Source organism: Myxocyprinus asiaticus, chromosome 20 (genome assembly GCF_019703515.2).
Source record: "Myxocyprinus asiaticus isolate MX2 ecotype Aquarium Trade chromosome 20, UBuf_Myxa_2, whole genome shotgun sequence".
NCBI lineage: Eukaryota > Metazoa > Chordata > Actinopteri > Cypriniformes > Catostomidae > Myxocyprinus > Myxocyprinus asiaticus.
This window is the reverse complement of record NC_059363.1, coordinates 24,110,655-24,126,476: the sequence shown is the minus strand read 5'-3', so window position 1 is coordinate 24,126,476 and position 15,822 is coordinate 24,110,655. Positions and strand designations below refer to the sequence as shown.

At 36.1% G+C, this 15,822-nt stretch overlaps 1 protein-coding gene across 5 annotated transcripts in view; it reads right to left on the bottom strand.

Annotated features, from left to right (window-relative positions):
• Positions 1-15,822, bottom strand: part of LOC127411446 (NHS-like protein 1) — a 71,755-nt gene that overhangs the window by 43,499 nt on the left and 12,434 nt on the right. The window contains exon 1 of one of the 5 annotated variants that reach the window (XM_051647017.1): positions 3,467-3,959. The exons of 3 other annotated variants lie outside the window; for them this stretch is intronic. In XM_051647017.1, coding sequence (XP_051502977.1) covers positions 3,467-3,662 — 196 coding nt within the window. In that variant the 5' untranslated portion in view covers positions 3,663-3,959. Of the gene's footprint in view, positions 1-1,038; positions 1,216-3,466; positions 3,960-15,822 lie in introns of those variants that run through there. One more of the 5 variants, XM_051647019.1, reaches the window with a different exon arrangement.

The following is a 15,822-nucleotide window of genomic DNA, read 5'->3' as shown; positions in this document are numbered from 1 at the left end:
ATGTAATTACTGCAGGAGTTCTCAACATTGAATCAATAACTAGTCAGCATAATTTATTGAAAGTAGAGTTTTGAAATGTGTTACTTGCTTTGCTTGCAGTGAAGTATTTGAATAGTGGTCACAAAAGTACCTAACTTTGAAAATCATTGGTACCAGCCAAGCATGGAAAAAGTAAAAAAAAAAAAAAAAAATCCTAAGGTGGCCATCCTTAACCATGACCTTTGGGTCACTAGTGAATAAAAAAAGATGACCAGTTTAAATAAATAAATAAAAATAATCAGGTCACCATGCTGGACAGATTATTTATGCTTGACATGAAGAATACACTGGATGACAACAAAGTCACAAGATGACAGAGGAGAGAAACAGAGAGAGAGAGAGAGAGAGAGAGAGAGAGAGAGAGAGAGAACAAACGTCACCTGATCATCCATTCAAAGCAAACTAGTTCATTTCACATGTACACACATGGCATCACAAATTACTACTGTTCATGTATCATCCAGTGACAATTCAACAGAAAAGAACATCTTGACCAAATCAGTATACACAAAACATTTAAAGAGTAAGTGAAGAACACAAAATGCCAAGGCAGAGTCCAAATCACAAGGAATGACAAGGATGCTAATCAAAATTGCATTTCTGAAGATAAATGTGCCATGTAGTCACAGCTTTAGGATAGTCTCAGTAGAGCTCACATGAAAGAGAGATCAGATAACATTTTCCTCCTTTATAAACAACTCCACTCATCACTTCAAAACTCTGGCACAGTCACTGAAACTTTTCAGATAGATTCTCACTCATTTCCACGGGACCCTGCAAGCTGCACTTCCTTGCAAGAAAACAAAGGAACCGGAGGAGAGAGCAGAGGAGCGCTTTGAAACTGAGCAGGACGTTTAACTAACAGCTGAACTGCAATCCCCTCCCTTTGTCTTGCATCAAGGATTCTGTTATTAACATTTTTATGTACAGAAACTGCATTAAGAACTAATGCTACATTTCTTATTGTCTTTCTTCTAAATTTGAAGTTCTGGCACTTACCTCTCAAGCAAAACATGATCTCCTCTCTCGCTGTGTATTGGTATTTGTTGGGAAATTTGTCAAGAGTTTTGAGGAGCACTGTCCTCACACAGCCAGCGCGGCCCCCCTTTCTCTTGTCCCGAGGAAAAACACTCACACAGGTTCATAGGCACTATCTCTAACCCCCTCCTTCTCTCACATTCACACACGTATACACACACACACACTCAAGCACAGTGGCAGCTTGCCAGCTCATGCGCCCTGGGAAAGTGCTATCCAATCCCGGCATACTACTGCTGATCCACAGGACTGACACTACTCCAGGACAAAGGACAGAGGTGGAGAGAATGAGAGAGAAAGTGAGAGGGACAAACTCGGTCAGCTAGACCCCCCTCCCTCTGTCTCTATTTCATCCCCAGCTGCAGAGTTGCAGTTCTAATGATTGTTCTTTATTTGGCTGTCAGCAGTTTAGCGGTCACTGGATTTTGACATACTGAATGTTAAATATAGCTAAATCCCCCAGTCTCAATTGTTTGTTATAAAGACAATGGCTCAACCTGGACATTGTTCTAGGCTGTCACCAGCCACTAATGCTTATTCTAATAGCCAAAACAAAACCAAAAAAACCAAACAAACACAAACCATGCTTTGTCTGAAACATTTAACCAATGTCAAGTCATGTGCAGTCAATTGCTCTGACAACATTGGAAATTTGACTGTAAATAGATCTGAAGTGACCTACAATTATACTTGAGGGCAAAACTGTACTGATGTGACTTCCTCATTCTATGAGCCTCATTTATCAAGTGCTAAAATAGAGCAACTAAATTTAAACACACAACAACCAGAAGGTCATTTTTATCAATTGCACCATTTTCCCACTGTCAGCACTGTTTTCCAGTAACCAAAACACTGGTGTGGTGTGGGAATAATAAAAGAATGGCTTGTCATTACTGTATGTTCCACTCTGTTAACCTTGGACTTCACACAAGGAAATCCCTTAGTATCTCAAGGTAAATAAAACGGCATTGCTGGGAACTTTTAGTTTTACATACTGTTAAAGTCATCCAAAATCTGTTTGAAGGACCTCAAATAAACACAGTTAAGTAAGCCACATAGCAATAAACAGCCCTTTAAATAACACAGTGTAATTTTATGTAATTTCATAAAATTGACCCAGAAACACTCTAAAAAGTAAAAAGTCTCAGCTTTGCAACGATACAATTATTATGTTCCTACTCCAAACTGTTGTCGTGATATAGCCTAATCATTTAAATGATGGCTGATTTTACTACAGTGCGTGAAACTCAAAATGTGTTTCTGGGACAAAACGATAGAGCAGATCACACATCGGATTTATATAGTTGTAAATCCGAATATATAATTGTCAGTCTGAATATATAGTTATAAATCTGAATATATACTTGTAAATCAGACTATATAGTTTTAAATTCACATTTGTAGTTATAAATCCTGAATATACAGTTGTAAATACAAATTTACAATATTATATATTCCAATTTATAACAAAATTTTCAGATTTACAATTATATAAATCACATTTATTCTTATATATTCAGACTTATAAAAATATATTCAATATTTAACTATATTCCGATTTACAGTTATATACTGTATCAAGATTTGTAACTAGGCTATATATTACAATTTATTCAGAATTTATATGTATATATTCCAAATGTATAGCATTATTTCATGTTTGCCCCCCTGTAGGGTATATACACAGATTTTGATAATCAATTAATCTGTCAATTATTTCTTTGACCAATTGATTAATCAGATAATAAATGCCAAATTTTATTTTATTTTATTTTATTGTGTTTTATTAAAAAAGTAGGTTCTTCCACATCTTACCCATTGTTATCCTTAAAATAAATAAATAAATACATTGAAGGCTTTTTAAATGCAAATACTATGCATATAAATGTTTGGGGAAAAAAAAAAAAAAACTCAGTATAAAGTACTGCAACTGGCTCTGTGGCTAAAGCTAGATTGTCATTATGAACTAATTATTTTCAGTTTATATTGATTTTATCAATTGGTTGTTGAGACCTAGTCCACAGCAAAAAGAAACAAAGAAAGCAGTTTGTCATCTTTGTTAAAATCACTAGTGGTACACAAATCCTTTGACATGTCAAGTCACATTGTTGTACGGTATCAGCAATAAACATTCTGTCAAAACAAAATTACAACCCAATGATCGATCTTACCCTCCCTGACAAACTACCTTTCTAATCTTCACTTACCATTCTAGGCTCAGTCTAGGATCGAGCCCCCTTTAGTTGGAGTAACGCTACAGGATGAAACTCTCAACAACTTTTAAACCACTAATATTTGTAGAACAATTTGGAGGTTAGATTTGGAACTATCCCAAATGACTCATTAGACAACCAAGAAGATGAACTGAAGTTGAGTGTCCACTGCTTACCTCTGCGGTGAAGAGGAGCATACACCCACTCATCAAAGCCATCATCAGTATCCTGCTCTCTGTGACAGGGGAAGAACCGTCCATGCTGCTCAGTAAGCGAAGAAAGACCCAGGGCACAAAGGGCTCGGGGCACAGGGTGAGATTCCCCTCTGTACCTCAGAAAGCTCCTCTCTCCCCACATCTCCCAGAACCACATCCAAGAAATCTCCCTGCAGCCGGATTTGAATTGAAGATTCAGGCAGCTCTCCAAATGCCCCACATTTCCTTATGGAATGCAGACAGCAGCAGATCACTCTAACATGGAAGGATTACAAAGATGTTTGCCAAGAGAGAGAGTGGGTCTTTCCGTAATATCCATGTTTCAAAATATTATGCTCAAATTGTCTTCATATGTACCATTGGAACCAATGCTGCTCTTCAACAAGTCTTCAAAACTATTCTTCTTTGTCAATAATTGATACTTGGAGTTAGACTCTAAACAAAGCAATGTGCATTGTCAGGAAGTCCTCTGAAAAACTCCTTTGCTCCCCAGCTGGGACACGTCGGACACGTCGGTGTGCAGGCGAGAGCAAGTGTTTGTATACGTGTGTGTGTGTGTGTGTGTACTCATGTTCTTCCAGCAGTGCTGCGTCTGCTCCAGCAGGATTTCTGCACCCTTTCTTTAGGTGAAGGACAAACAATATTAACTCCACTGACAACATGCATATGTTATGTTGCTCAGTGAATTATACAACTGAATTAATTAAAGTAATACTAAACTGAGCATGTCTCTAATAAACCCCAAAGATTCTCTTATCCCTCCTGTCTAATCTAAAAGTTTATACTGTAATCTACATGCACCCTATTAATAGATAAAGCAGATTAATCACTTCAGAGTGTATTAATAGTGACAGGGACAAGGCTCTTAATGTAATCATAATCAATTATGCATCATATTTCATTACAACATGGTATGCCATGCAGCGTAACTAACAGGGGTGTAAATATTTACTCTGACAACAATGCAGTGCATCATGACATACATTTGTTTAGATTATTTTGGTGCAATTCATTGTTATTTAAAAAATAAAATAAAAAATATGCTGAAGACACATATTTACTTGGAGGTACAATTGAACATGTCCCCAAATAGGTCAATAATAGGTAAATAATTGTTTTCAAGGATAAAACATGAATGTGGAATACATGTGTATTAATAAATTAATAATAATCGATCACTGAATTCCCTAATCGATGCATTGAATATGAACTGTCAGATCAATGCTTTCTGATGCATTCATGTATTTCAATATCCACTCTGGTAATTAATAGAAAAATTTAATTTAAATGAATGTCAGTGTCCCCATTCTAAAACGGCACACAAAGCTGAGCAGACATAAAACATGATTTAGTCTCTTGGCTGCAATATTGAAATGTCTCACATTCGGAAAAGAAACATTACATTTTAAATGTCACTTACAAAAACACACAGCAGCCTCTCTCTTTGTTTATAACTCTCTTGAGATATAAAGAAATATTTAGGCTGTCCAACTACAAGGGAACATTTTATTTTTTTATGTGATTCATAAAGGCACTATAAAGTCTTACGAAGCATATATTTATAAGCAATGATTAAGCAGTTAAATAAGTTGGACACAGATTAATTTGAATGAACTTTTTCTTTGCGGGCGGAAAGTTTTCTTGCATCTTTGTTACAATCATTGAGGCCAAATCAGCACCACCAAACAGATGAATGTTTGATATGGTAAGAACATGTCTGCCAAATAAGTTCTGAAATCACTCAGCGATCTGAATGTTCAAGGCCGCTTTCAGATTTTACATGCCATTAATCTGGAAGCTACAAGCTGACCCTAAAGCTGGCACCAAGACAGTTCCAAGATTTGCTTGTCATGATTTTGTTCTGCGCAATAACCCATATTAATTCACACTGGCTGTCCACATTTAAATCGCAATGAGTTGTATTACCGGTAGTTGTTTTTCGATCCAGAGTCATTGGTTATAGCTTCATTGTGCTTTTTGGATGTTGTCGATGGACAACTGATGTCTGTTTTCTATTATAGCTAAAGAAAGTTACAATAAAGTACAATAAAGGGCAGATTGTGCAGTATTAGAAATTATTTGTTTGTGCCTGAATATTAAAGCATACCAGTTCTAGCTATAAATCATATAATAATCATATATACTTTCCCAGAGTTGAGGATAATACAGACCAACAGCTATCAGATTGCAACCACAAGAGGGTGCTATAAATCAAATCATACTCTTGAATTTTTAAAACTTAAAGATTTGCCCAGGGGAAACATACTGGAGTGAAGCCAATAATTAAATTGGTTAATGTTGCTCAAGCACTTTGTTAATTCAAGACATGTGTTACATTCTTAACAAGCAGCCATTACCCATTTGAAGAGATATGATACTCAAGCCTTAAAAAAAATAAAAACAATAATAATAATTATAAAGTATGATTACATAAAAAGAGTGGAACACAAACTATCAGGCCAAAGCTATAACAGATGTCTGATACAGGAGCTTATCAATAACACTTAGCTACCTTCCTGTTTACTAAACACAGTGTTTTCATTCATGCTACGTGTATGTGTGTATATATATATATATATATATATATATATATATATATATATATATATATATATATATATACACACACACATATAATATATATAGTATTATTTTTTATTATTTTTGTATTAAAGCTTTTGGCAAAAATCTTTCCTCTTTATCTTTATTCTGGCTTTGTAGAAGTGGCAAAAAAATGTAGTAAAGTTTATGGTTTTCTGTGACGTCAAATGGAATCACTGCTAGAAGTTTATGCTCACGAGATGCTGAAAAGTAATCAAAAGGACATAGAAATGTGATCTCCTCCAGAAAAGCCACAACTGCGGTTTTATTTACAAGTTTGGTCGTCTCCACCCAAATAAACCACTGAATTCAGATCCCTCCTCCACCACAAACACATTCCAAAAAAAAATGTATGCTGGAAGTATTTTGAAAAGTTCTTTCCTCACTAAAACCAGGACCAAACAACCCCAACATCAGATGTTTTAAATTAGGATTCAACTGGGAAAAGGGAGCAGCAACAGAGTCACATATTTCAACCAAAGTCTGGTCATATGGCCTTGGCAAGTTAATAAGCCACTGAAACCACATTAAGGAGACTTTCTAAAAACTGTTGAACCATAGCAAATGACCTAAACCTGCATCCCTGCTTTCACCTGTACCATTCTAATTTAGTTCCTCTGATATGTCTGCTTCTGTTTTGTTAGTCTGGGTTGAATCTATTTGTTTTTGTACAAAAATGCAAGAGGGCCTTGGATCTAGAGTGAAGTGAAAATGAAAATGCCTTCATCATTTACTCACCCTAATGCCACAGATGTGTATGACTTTCTTTCTTTTGCAGAACACAAACAAAGATTTTTAGAAAAATATCACCATCAGTGAATGTTGACCAAAATTTGAAGCTTCAAAAAGCAAATAAAAGAACCATAATTGTAATCCATATGACTGCAGTGTTTTAATCCATATCTTCTGAAGCAACCTTATACATTTTTTGGTGGGAACAGACCAAAATTGTAACTCCTTTTTCACTATAAATCTTGACATCAGCAGTCTCCTTGGTGATCATTATTTCAAGCTCGATTACACTTCCGAGCACTCTGTGCATGAATCAAGCACTAGGAAGTGTAATCGAGCTTGAAATAATGATCACCAAGGAGACTGCTGATGTCAAGATGTACAGTAAAAAAGGAGTTAAATTTTTGTCTGTTCTTACCCAAAACCAACTGGATCGCTTCAGAAGACATGGATTTAACCACTGGTGTTATATGGATTAATGTTACGCTGCATTTATTTGCTTTTTGGAGCTTCAAAATTCTGGTCACCATTCACTTGAACTGTACCTACTTTTCTTAAAATCTTCATTTGTGTTCTGCAGAAGAAATGACAGTATAAGTCATACACATTTGGAATGGCATGAGGGTGAGTAAATTACGAAATTTTCAACCAAAAAAATCATTGTAAACTCATCTAAACAGAGCCAAAATCAAATATAGTGACACCTAAGTAACATCAAACCTAATTGCTTCTTGTACATCTTATGACCAAATGTCATGACATCATGACACAAGAACCAATGAGGTTTGATTTTAATGATGTGTCGCCTTATTTTTATTTGGGCTCTGTATCCATGAGTTGGTCAATGGTTTGATTTGATTTGTACTGAGCCCCTAAGAGGACAGGGTGGGTATTTTTTTTCTGAATTACTTTTGCTGTATATGTAATAAAACCATTATAACCACAAAATTATGATTTTTATTACCATAGTTTTTGTTTTCCTGTATTATTACTATGATTTCACAACAAATACCATGGTTAAAATATGGTTACTGTAGTAAAACCATTGTAAATGTATTGCAAAGGGAGCACAAACAATTACGAGGGAATGCAAACTATTGCAAGAGAATGCAAAACTTATAGCGAGGGAAAGCAAAACTTATTGAGATGGAATGCAAAACTTTTTCAGAAAGAAATTCCTGTCGTGTCCTTTAAGGGGCTCCATTGATTTGAGAGAAAATAACTGCTTAAAGTTCAGTCTGTTCATCATACAATGTGATTGTATGCCTTCAGAAGACTTGAAATATGATGCACGAGTTGTATGGACAAATTTAATGACAATTTTGAATGCTTTTTCCAGCACTTCCACAATGTCTTAGCATTTCAACAGTAGAGGAATAATGTGAAAGTCTCAAATTATTCAATAGAAAATACAGCTAAGATTTGCCATGAGATAAATGCATTTGCAACCATTTGATGAACTACCTAACAAGCTTTACCTGGTGTCTCGACTATGGCCCTATCATAAATGACAAACTTGATATGGACTTGTGATCTCATGGCATTCATTGGCCCTGTCCCAAATGGCACCCTAATAGATTTGCACTCATGTCACTAAACCTGGCGCCACACTAGCAGTCTCCAAACAACTTGATTTTGGCCGAAGGTGTCACACATTCTGACTTTTTCATGATTAAGAATGGTGAAGGGGTGACAAACATACCAAATCACCGCAACTCTCTCTCTCTCTCTGATTCCCTGAAGCTCGCTAAAATAACAACAGGAGTACCACATGAGCATTAACAATTGTAAAAGAGTGATTTAGGATGTGATTCATGGGCAACTTACCTTGTGAAAGTGTGTGATTGTGAATTTATCCCCTCGAGGCTTGCCGTAGAACGTGTATGTCCATAGGCAGCTTTCAGTCAGTAAAGAAATTACGTTCAAATAAAAAAAAAGACTGTTGTGCCTCCACTTTCTGGTTGCATTAGTCATTTAAGTGTAGGAGAAAAATGCAGGAGAAATGCTTGGAGACAGAATCACTATGGATTACAATCAGTGTTTGTAATGATATGCAACGGAGTATGATGAAAATATTCAGATCAGCTAGACATCTTGTTAGTTCTTCAGTAAAAAAAAAAAAAAGAAGAAGCTCATTGGTTACTTGAAGAGAGCACAAGACACAACACTTTTTTCAAGCAAGCCTGATGTGCTTTTTCAGTATTTAATGCCAATAACTCAGCAGGGAGTCGGTCAAGTGATTAACCACCTCCTGCTGGCAGACGCTAATGCACACTCTGTCTCTCACATACTGGCCAGTGATTATGTAAATGAAGCTCACACCTGAAAATCATTGAAAAAATCGGCTAGTGTGGCGCCGGCTTAAGAGGCAGTACATAAGAAATAAGAGCAGGATGATCAATAAAAATAAAAAAATACCTTTTAACACCTATTGTGTTGGTGCTAGCACTGATACCTGATGTACAGTTTGCTGGCCTTCACCTTGTTCCACTTTCTCTGTGTGGAATGAAGCTTATCTGTATATAAACAAAGAAAGAACCTTCACAAAAACATCTCTTATTTGCTAGTGTGTGAGACACATGGACTCATACTAGACAGTAATTAGCCCTCAGTGTGGTTTGCTGAATGTTACAAGTACTTCTGTTATATGTGGAAGTGGGAGTACGGGCTAAAAACAATAACTCAAGCTTGCTTCGACTGCACGGGGTGCTTCTTCGGTTCCAAACTTCCAGGTGTGAATGTGCTGGCTAACCATGGGATTTAGGAATGTGCTGGATTTTTCCACCAACCAAAATTATATTTCTCGTTCAACCTGAATATCCATCCCACACTGACCCTCAACGTCCCCATGAGATCTTTTAATTCATCTGAAGTGAAGGGCAAACTGAAGGGGATCTACACAAAAGACACCCACATGGTGGAGAAGATAGATTTGCTGATATTGTTGCTTAGAAAACAATCCAAATAATTCAGCCTTAAATAGATAGACACCTATCGTTATCCAACTACAAAAACTTTTGGAATCCAAAATATAAAGAGCAAATAGAGCAATTCAGTCATAATGAAAATCTATTAGGAAAACGTTGAAGGAGAAGAGGAAGAGAAAATAAAAGAAACTGAAACCATTCCCATGTATTTACATTTTAATTTCACAGTAAAAAAATAAATAAAAATAGGCAGAAGCAATGGGTGTATGGCACCAAAGGCCATGTAAGGAATAGGACAATGATCAATATGGCGGCTGTAGGAATGAAACACCTTACAGTTAAAGAGCCAATTGCCTTTCTGATAAATGCATCGCCTGTTTGTTTTACTCTAGAATGTGTATGAGCATTAGCTGGAACAGCCTGAAAAATAAAACTGTTTGCCTGATTTGAGCTACAGTAAAATTTATGAAACCATTTTGACCGATTTTATTGCTGATTTGACTGATGTTGTTGAAACTTAATCTTGTCTCGTTACCAAGATGGTCACGAAGTGAACTGATTTATTGCATTAATGGGAGTAAGGAATAGTTCATCCAAAAATTACAATTCTGTCATCATTTGCTCACCCTCATGTCATTCCAAACACATATGTCTTTCTATCTACTGTGGAACACAAAAATATAAATTTTAAAGAATGTTGCAGTCGCATTTTTTCCAAATAATAAGTGACTCTCTTTAAAGCTTAAAAAGGATCAAAAGTATCATAAAAGTAGTTCATCTTGCAATATACGACTCAAGCGTCATGTTGTAAGTCTTCTGAAGGTATACAGTACATCCGGAAAATTACACCACCAAAATTTAAGTTATCATCATCACTTTACTGCAATAGATCTCCTTCGCGCATTCATGAGCACAGCACATGAAAGAAACCCGTTCTAAATGGCTCGCGCTTAAACTTTGTGAAAGCAAAAACAGCTCAAGTTTTGCATGAACAATTTAAGTTCTCGTATGAACAGCCTGATATCATGAAATTTATGTGAGCATTGCAACGTTTTTGCAAAACTGAAATTACGTGCTTCATTACACGTTTAGCTGCAGTTTCCAAGTGAAATGTCCTGTGGGGGGCACCAAAACTGAGCAAAATGAGGTTTTTAAGGTAAATTTTATATGGAGGTTTTAATGAGTAAAACATACCTCCCTAACCAAAAACTTTACCCTAAAAATCTAGCCAATAGTGTCCTAAGAGATAAATCAGAGTTTAACAAAACAGACATCCTTACTCTGGCCTGAACTAACACCTAAACCTTTAGTGTCCTAAAAGATAAATGAGATTTTAACAAAACAGACATCCTTAACTTTATCCAACACCTAATCCTAAGTGATAGTGTTTTAAAATGTCACTTCAAAATGAAAATAAAATGTTTTGAAGCCACCACATCATTTCGTGTCGCTTCAATGGCACTTTCACTTTCGTGCGTCTTTGTCTGGTCTTGAACTGCTCAACAAGTACAGAGTCCAACACTCTATCAGGTGAGCTAACAAGCAAGCTATTCATATTGGAATAAGTGTGGATATGTAGGTGGGTATGTAATACAAGTGTTAAAATGTATCATTTTTCAGATCATGCATTAAAGTAAAAGTGTTTTGATATCATAACATAGCGGGGGTGAGTAATAGAGTGAAAAATAAGTGATTATAAAGACATAATCAGCAATTGTACTCATGATTTGTGTGACACTGAATAGAGCCTCTAGTGTTCATTTCACCAGGAAACTGCAGCGAAACGTTGAAAGCGGCTCATAAAAGTCAGTTTGCGAAATATAGAGTAACGTTCATTCTATGAGACCAGGTTGTGCAGAAACCCATGAACAAGCTTCTCTCGTGCACTCATGAACATGTGCTTGTGTTCCACAGAAGAAAGTCATATGGGTTTGGAATGACACTCAACAGAAAGATGGACTGAGGCCAAATACAGAAGGCAAATGCCCTAAAACGAGAGAAACTGGTGGCCTTTCAAACTGAAATCACAGGGAAACAAAGAATGATATGACTTGAATGAAACTCAGTAAAAACATTAGAATCTGACCTTTACGATTTACGGTTGAAAAAGTACTTTTATCGTGAACCGAAGTCCTTTACTCCAACCCTGCCATGACTAAATAAACAATATAACAAATGTGCTTCAATCGTACAGAGGCTCTGCACTCAGTGCCAAGCGGAATGTAGGTTCAGCGTCCCTGCGTCCAAGTACAAGGCACCTATTGTTGAGGCTGAGTCACCACAGGGAAGGGAAGAGCACAGCAGCCGGTTAATGGCACTGAAAGCATGAAGTGCAGGTTTCAGCTTGAAAAGGAAAGTGTTATGGATCATTACGACCTGACCTGGTACACACACATATACTTTTTCATCAGTATTTTCTGCAAGCAGCCTAAAAGCCATTTCACACATTTGCAATGCTGAAGAAAGTATGAGGAAAAGTACGAGACAAAGAGAGGGAGATATATTTAGAGAGATGAAGTGCAATCACGTCACCTGCTAACTTGAACCACAGCACATTACTGCATTACTCTGTTACTCTTTCATATTCTTTTTTAATCCATCTCTTATATTATAAACCTTAGTAAGGGTAGGCGGAATAATTTATTTAACAAGAATGAGAATGAGGATGTGAGAGATAGAAGTACAGACTGATCAATTGGTTGTACTATTGTTTACCTTCATTCAGTCAACAAAACATTGAAATGTGCCTTCACAAAAAATGTCATAGTTGTAAAAATGAGATGTGACCTAAGACATTAAGACCATTAATGACATTAAGAGGTCTGTACCTACTGCCTCATTTTCATTAGTGTTAAATTTAAATATACCCTCTATCTTGACATTCCGCAATTCCATCATTCTATGCTCTTCTTAAGTACCTGCCATTCTCCTTCCATTACTGTAATTCCATTAGACCTCTTCCTTTCGTTCTATCAAATTAGATTCTATGAGAAAATTGACAAGTTAAAATCTCACCAGACGTGTGCTACTCACTGGCTTTCTAGAGCCTTCCATGTTAAGAACTGGATGCTTTTAGTCTGGCTATTATTTAAAATCAAAATTTTCAAAATCATCATGAGAGAAGTTTCTTGACAGAACAAGAAAGAAAATAGGGGTACATAACCCGTACCCAGTATATTCATGGGTGAATCTCACAAGGAAATGACTGGGTCATATTTCACCCCAAAAATAAATAAATAAAAATAACTAATTAAATAAAAATAAAATATATATATATATATATATATATATATATATATATATATATATATATATATATATATATATTTTTTTTTTTTTTAACAAATTTCTAATATAGAAGTGAAAATAGTCCAGTCCAATTTTTTTTATATATATTATTAAAATCTGCATAAATCAAATTCACTTCCATAAATACTACCATGTTGTTACAATTGAAATAATACTGTGTGTGTGTATATATATATATATATATATATATATATATATATATATATATATGTATATATATATATATTGTGCTTCATTGTTATGAAAATTAAGCTACTGTATGTCACAATAAAAATAAATAAAAAGTTATTGTTCTTAAAACAGGCTTCATTTTCTTTATGCAAAATATCTGTTAATTTTGTTTTTCTTTTTATTGTGTGATGGAATATGCTCTGGACATGTTCTTTATAGGTTTTTGACAGTAAAATGGAAAGGTACTAAATGGTGTGTAAATATGAAGCCCTCTGCTTCCATTTATAAAAGACACTAATATCCCATAAGGCTGCAAACAGAACCAGTTCCCAACAACAACTTGCAAAATGGAAATACAGAAATAAGGGTCCATAAAAATCTGCCATAAAATAAAAACATGCCCACCAAGATGGACTTTGCAGCAGTTACACAGAGTCATCCATTGTCTGGATGGGAGAGATATGTGGTTCATCTGTCTAAACAACATGATATCAAAACAGTCTCAAGAGTGCAAAGCTTTCCCAGATGAGAGAAATAGCACACTGGTCATGAGTTATATTTCAGTCACTGGGTGGGAATATTTTATATATGAAGTTTCAAATATCTACAATGCACCAAATTTGTATTTTTTTTTATTATTTTTTTTTTGCTTATATCTTCTCATTATTCTGGAGAGAATAATTTAACAGTATGTTTACTTGTACAGTTTATTGCTGAAAGTAAAATATTTAAAGAAACCATTCCTGATCTGACAATGGACCACTTAGGAAGTTGGATATATCCAGTATTTTGGTCTGGCCATTTAAAAAATTGTAAGCAATCAACCCTCTGTAGGCCAGATTTCGGGCTCTATTTTAAGAGTGCTAGCGCTAAGTGCAGTCAGTGGGCATGGCCATGAAGTTTCGGTATTTTCATGCAAGCTAAGTCTAGGCGCAAGTGGGTTTGGCGAAATTTTGCGTGCAAAGTGTTAATGGGCTGGATCAAGTGCAATTTAATTCTACGTTTCTTCTTAGTATAGAGAAGTAATATTTTTTTTGTAATTAACATTTTTTATTGATTCAAAGAAAAAACACAACAGAGAAAAACAACATATACACACCGAATCAACATTTAACTTTTAACCCAAATTAACATCCCTCCCCAAACACCAACCCCACCCTACCCCAAAGAACACCCCTGTGGTCACATAAAATAATACACACAAACAATAAAATAAAAAAATTAAAATAAATAAAAAATAAAATATATAATAAACACGCATAATTAAACTAAACGTCTCCCTCCTCATCCCTTCCCCTAGAGTCTTCCAAAACTGCCAAATACCAACCCCACTTCCTGAAAAATAAGTCCTCCAGCCCCAGCCTTCCATCTATCATCTTTTCACAAGCCGCCACCCTCCCCATCTCCGAACACCACTCCGGAAATGGTGGCGCTCTGTCTGACTTCCTTCCCCTTAAAATAATTTGCCTGCCAATCATCACGCCAATCAGAACGCAATTTTTTAAATATTTGTCCCCCGAATTTATAACTTCCCCTTCACCCAAAATGCAAAGTCTGGGGCAAAGTAAAATGTGAGTGCCCAGAATGTCACGCAAATAATTCTGAATCTTTAACCAAAAATCTTGGATCTTAACGCATCCCCAAAAAACATGGGTTGTGTCTCCAACTTCTGATTGGCATCACCAGCAGGTGGGTGTGTCTTTAAGACCAAGCCTATATAATCTAGAGGGGGTCCAATAAAATCTTTGTAAAATCTTTAAATTGCATAAGGCGAACCCTTGCATCTCTAGATGCAGACTTGACATTTTTCAGAATCTTAGTCCACACTCCATCCTCCAATACCAAACTAAAATCTTTCTCCCATAATCTCTTAATAGAAGCTCCATCCCCCATACTCTGAATTAACAGGGAGTAATACACTGATGCCTCATGGCCTTTTCCAAAAGCCGCAATCACCTCTCCCAAAGCATCTGCCTCCTTAGGGGGGTGTGTGCTACTCCCAAAAATAGTACAAAGCAGGTGGCGCAATTGTAAATACCTATAAAACTGAGGTCTGGGGATCCCAAAATGTTGGACCAAGTTTTCAAACGGTCTCAACACTCCACTTTCATATAGGTCACTGAGTGTAGCAACCCCCCTCACAATCCACTCTGGCCAGCAGAAAGGGGACTTGCCAATACATAATCTTGGGTTCTGCCATATGCTCGAGGCAACATTTAAATAAGTGTCCAATTTAAACAATCTGGACACTTTAGTCCATACCGAATGTAAATGCGAAATAACTTGTAACTTAACTTTTCCGATTAGTTTGATAGAGATGCTTTGTAATGGTGAAATAGGGGCAAGAACTGCCTGTTCAATAACAAACCAGGGAGGGGCTCTCTCAGGTGGAAGTGACCAATGAGCCAAATATCTGAGACTGAATGCATAATAATAAAACAAAATCTTGGGTAGGCCTAACCCTCCTTTGTCAATCGGCCTATGTAACTTATTAAAATGCAATCTGGGACGTTTACCATTCTAAATGAAGGACTTCACTATGCTATCAAATTGCTTGAAATAAGAGAGGGGTACATC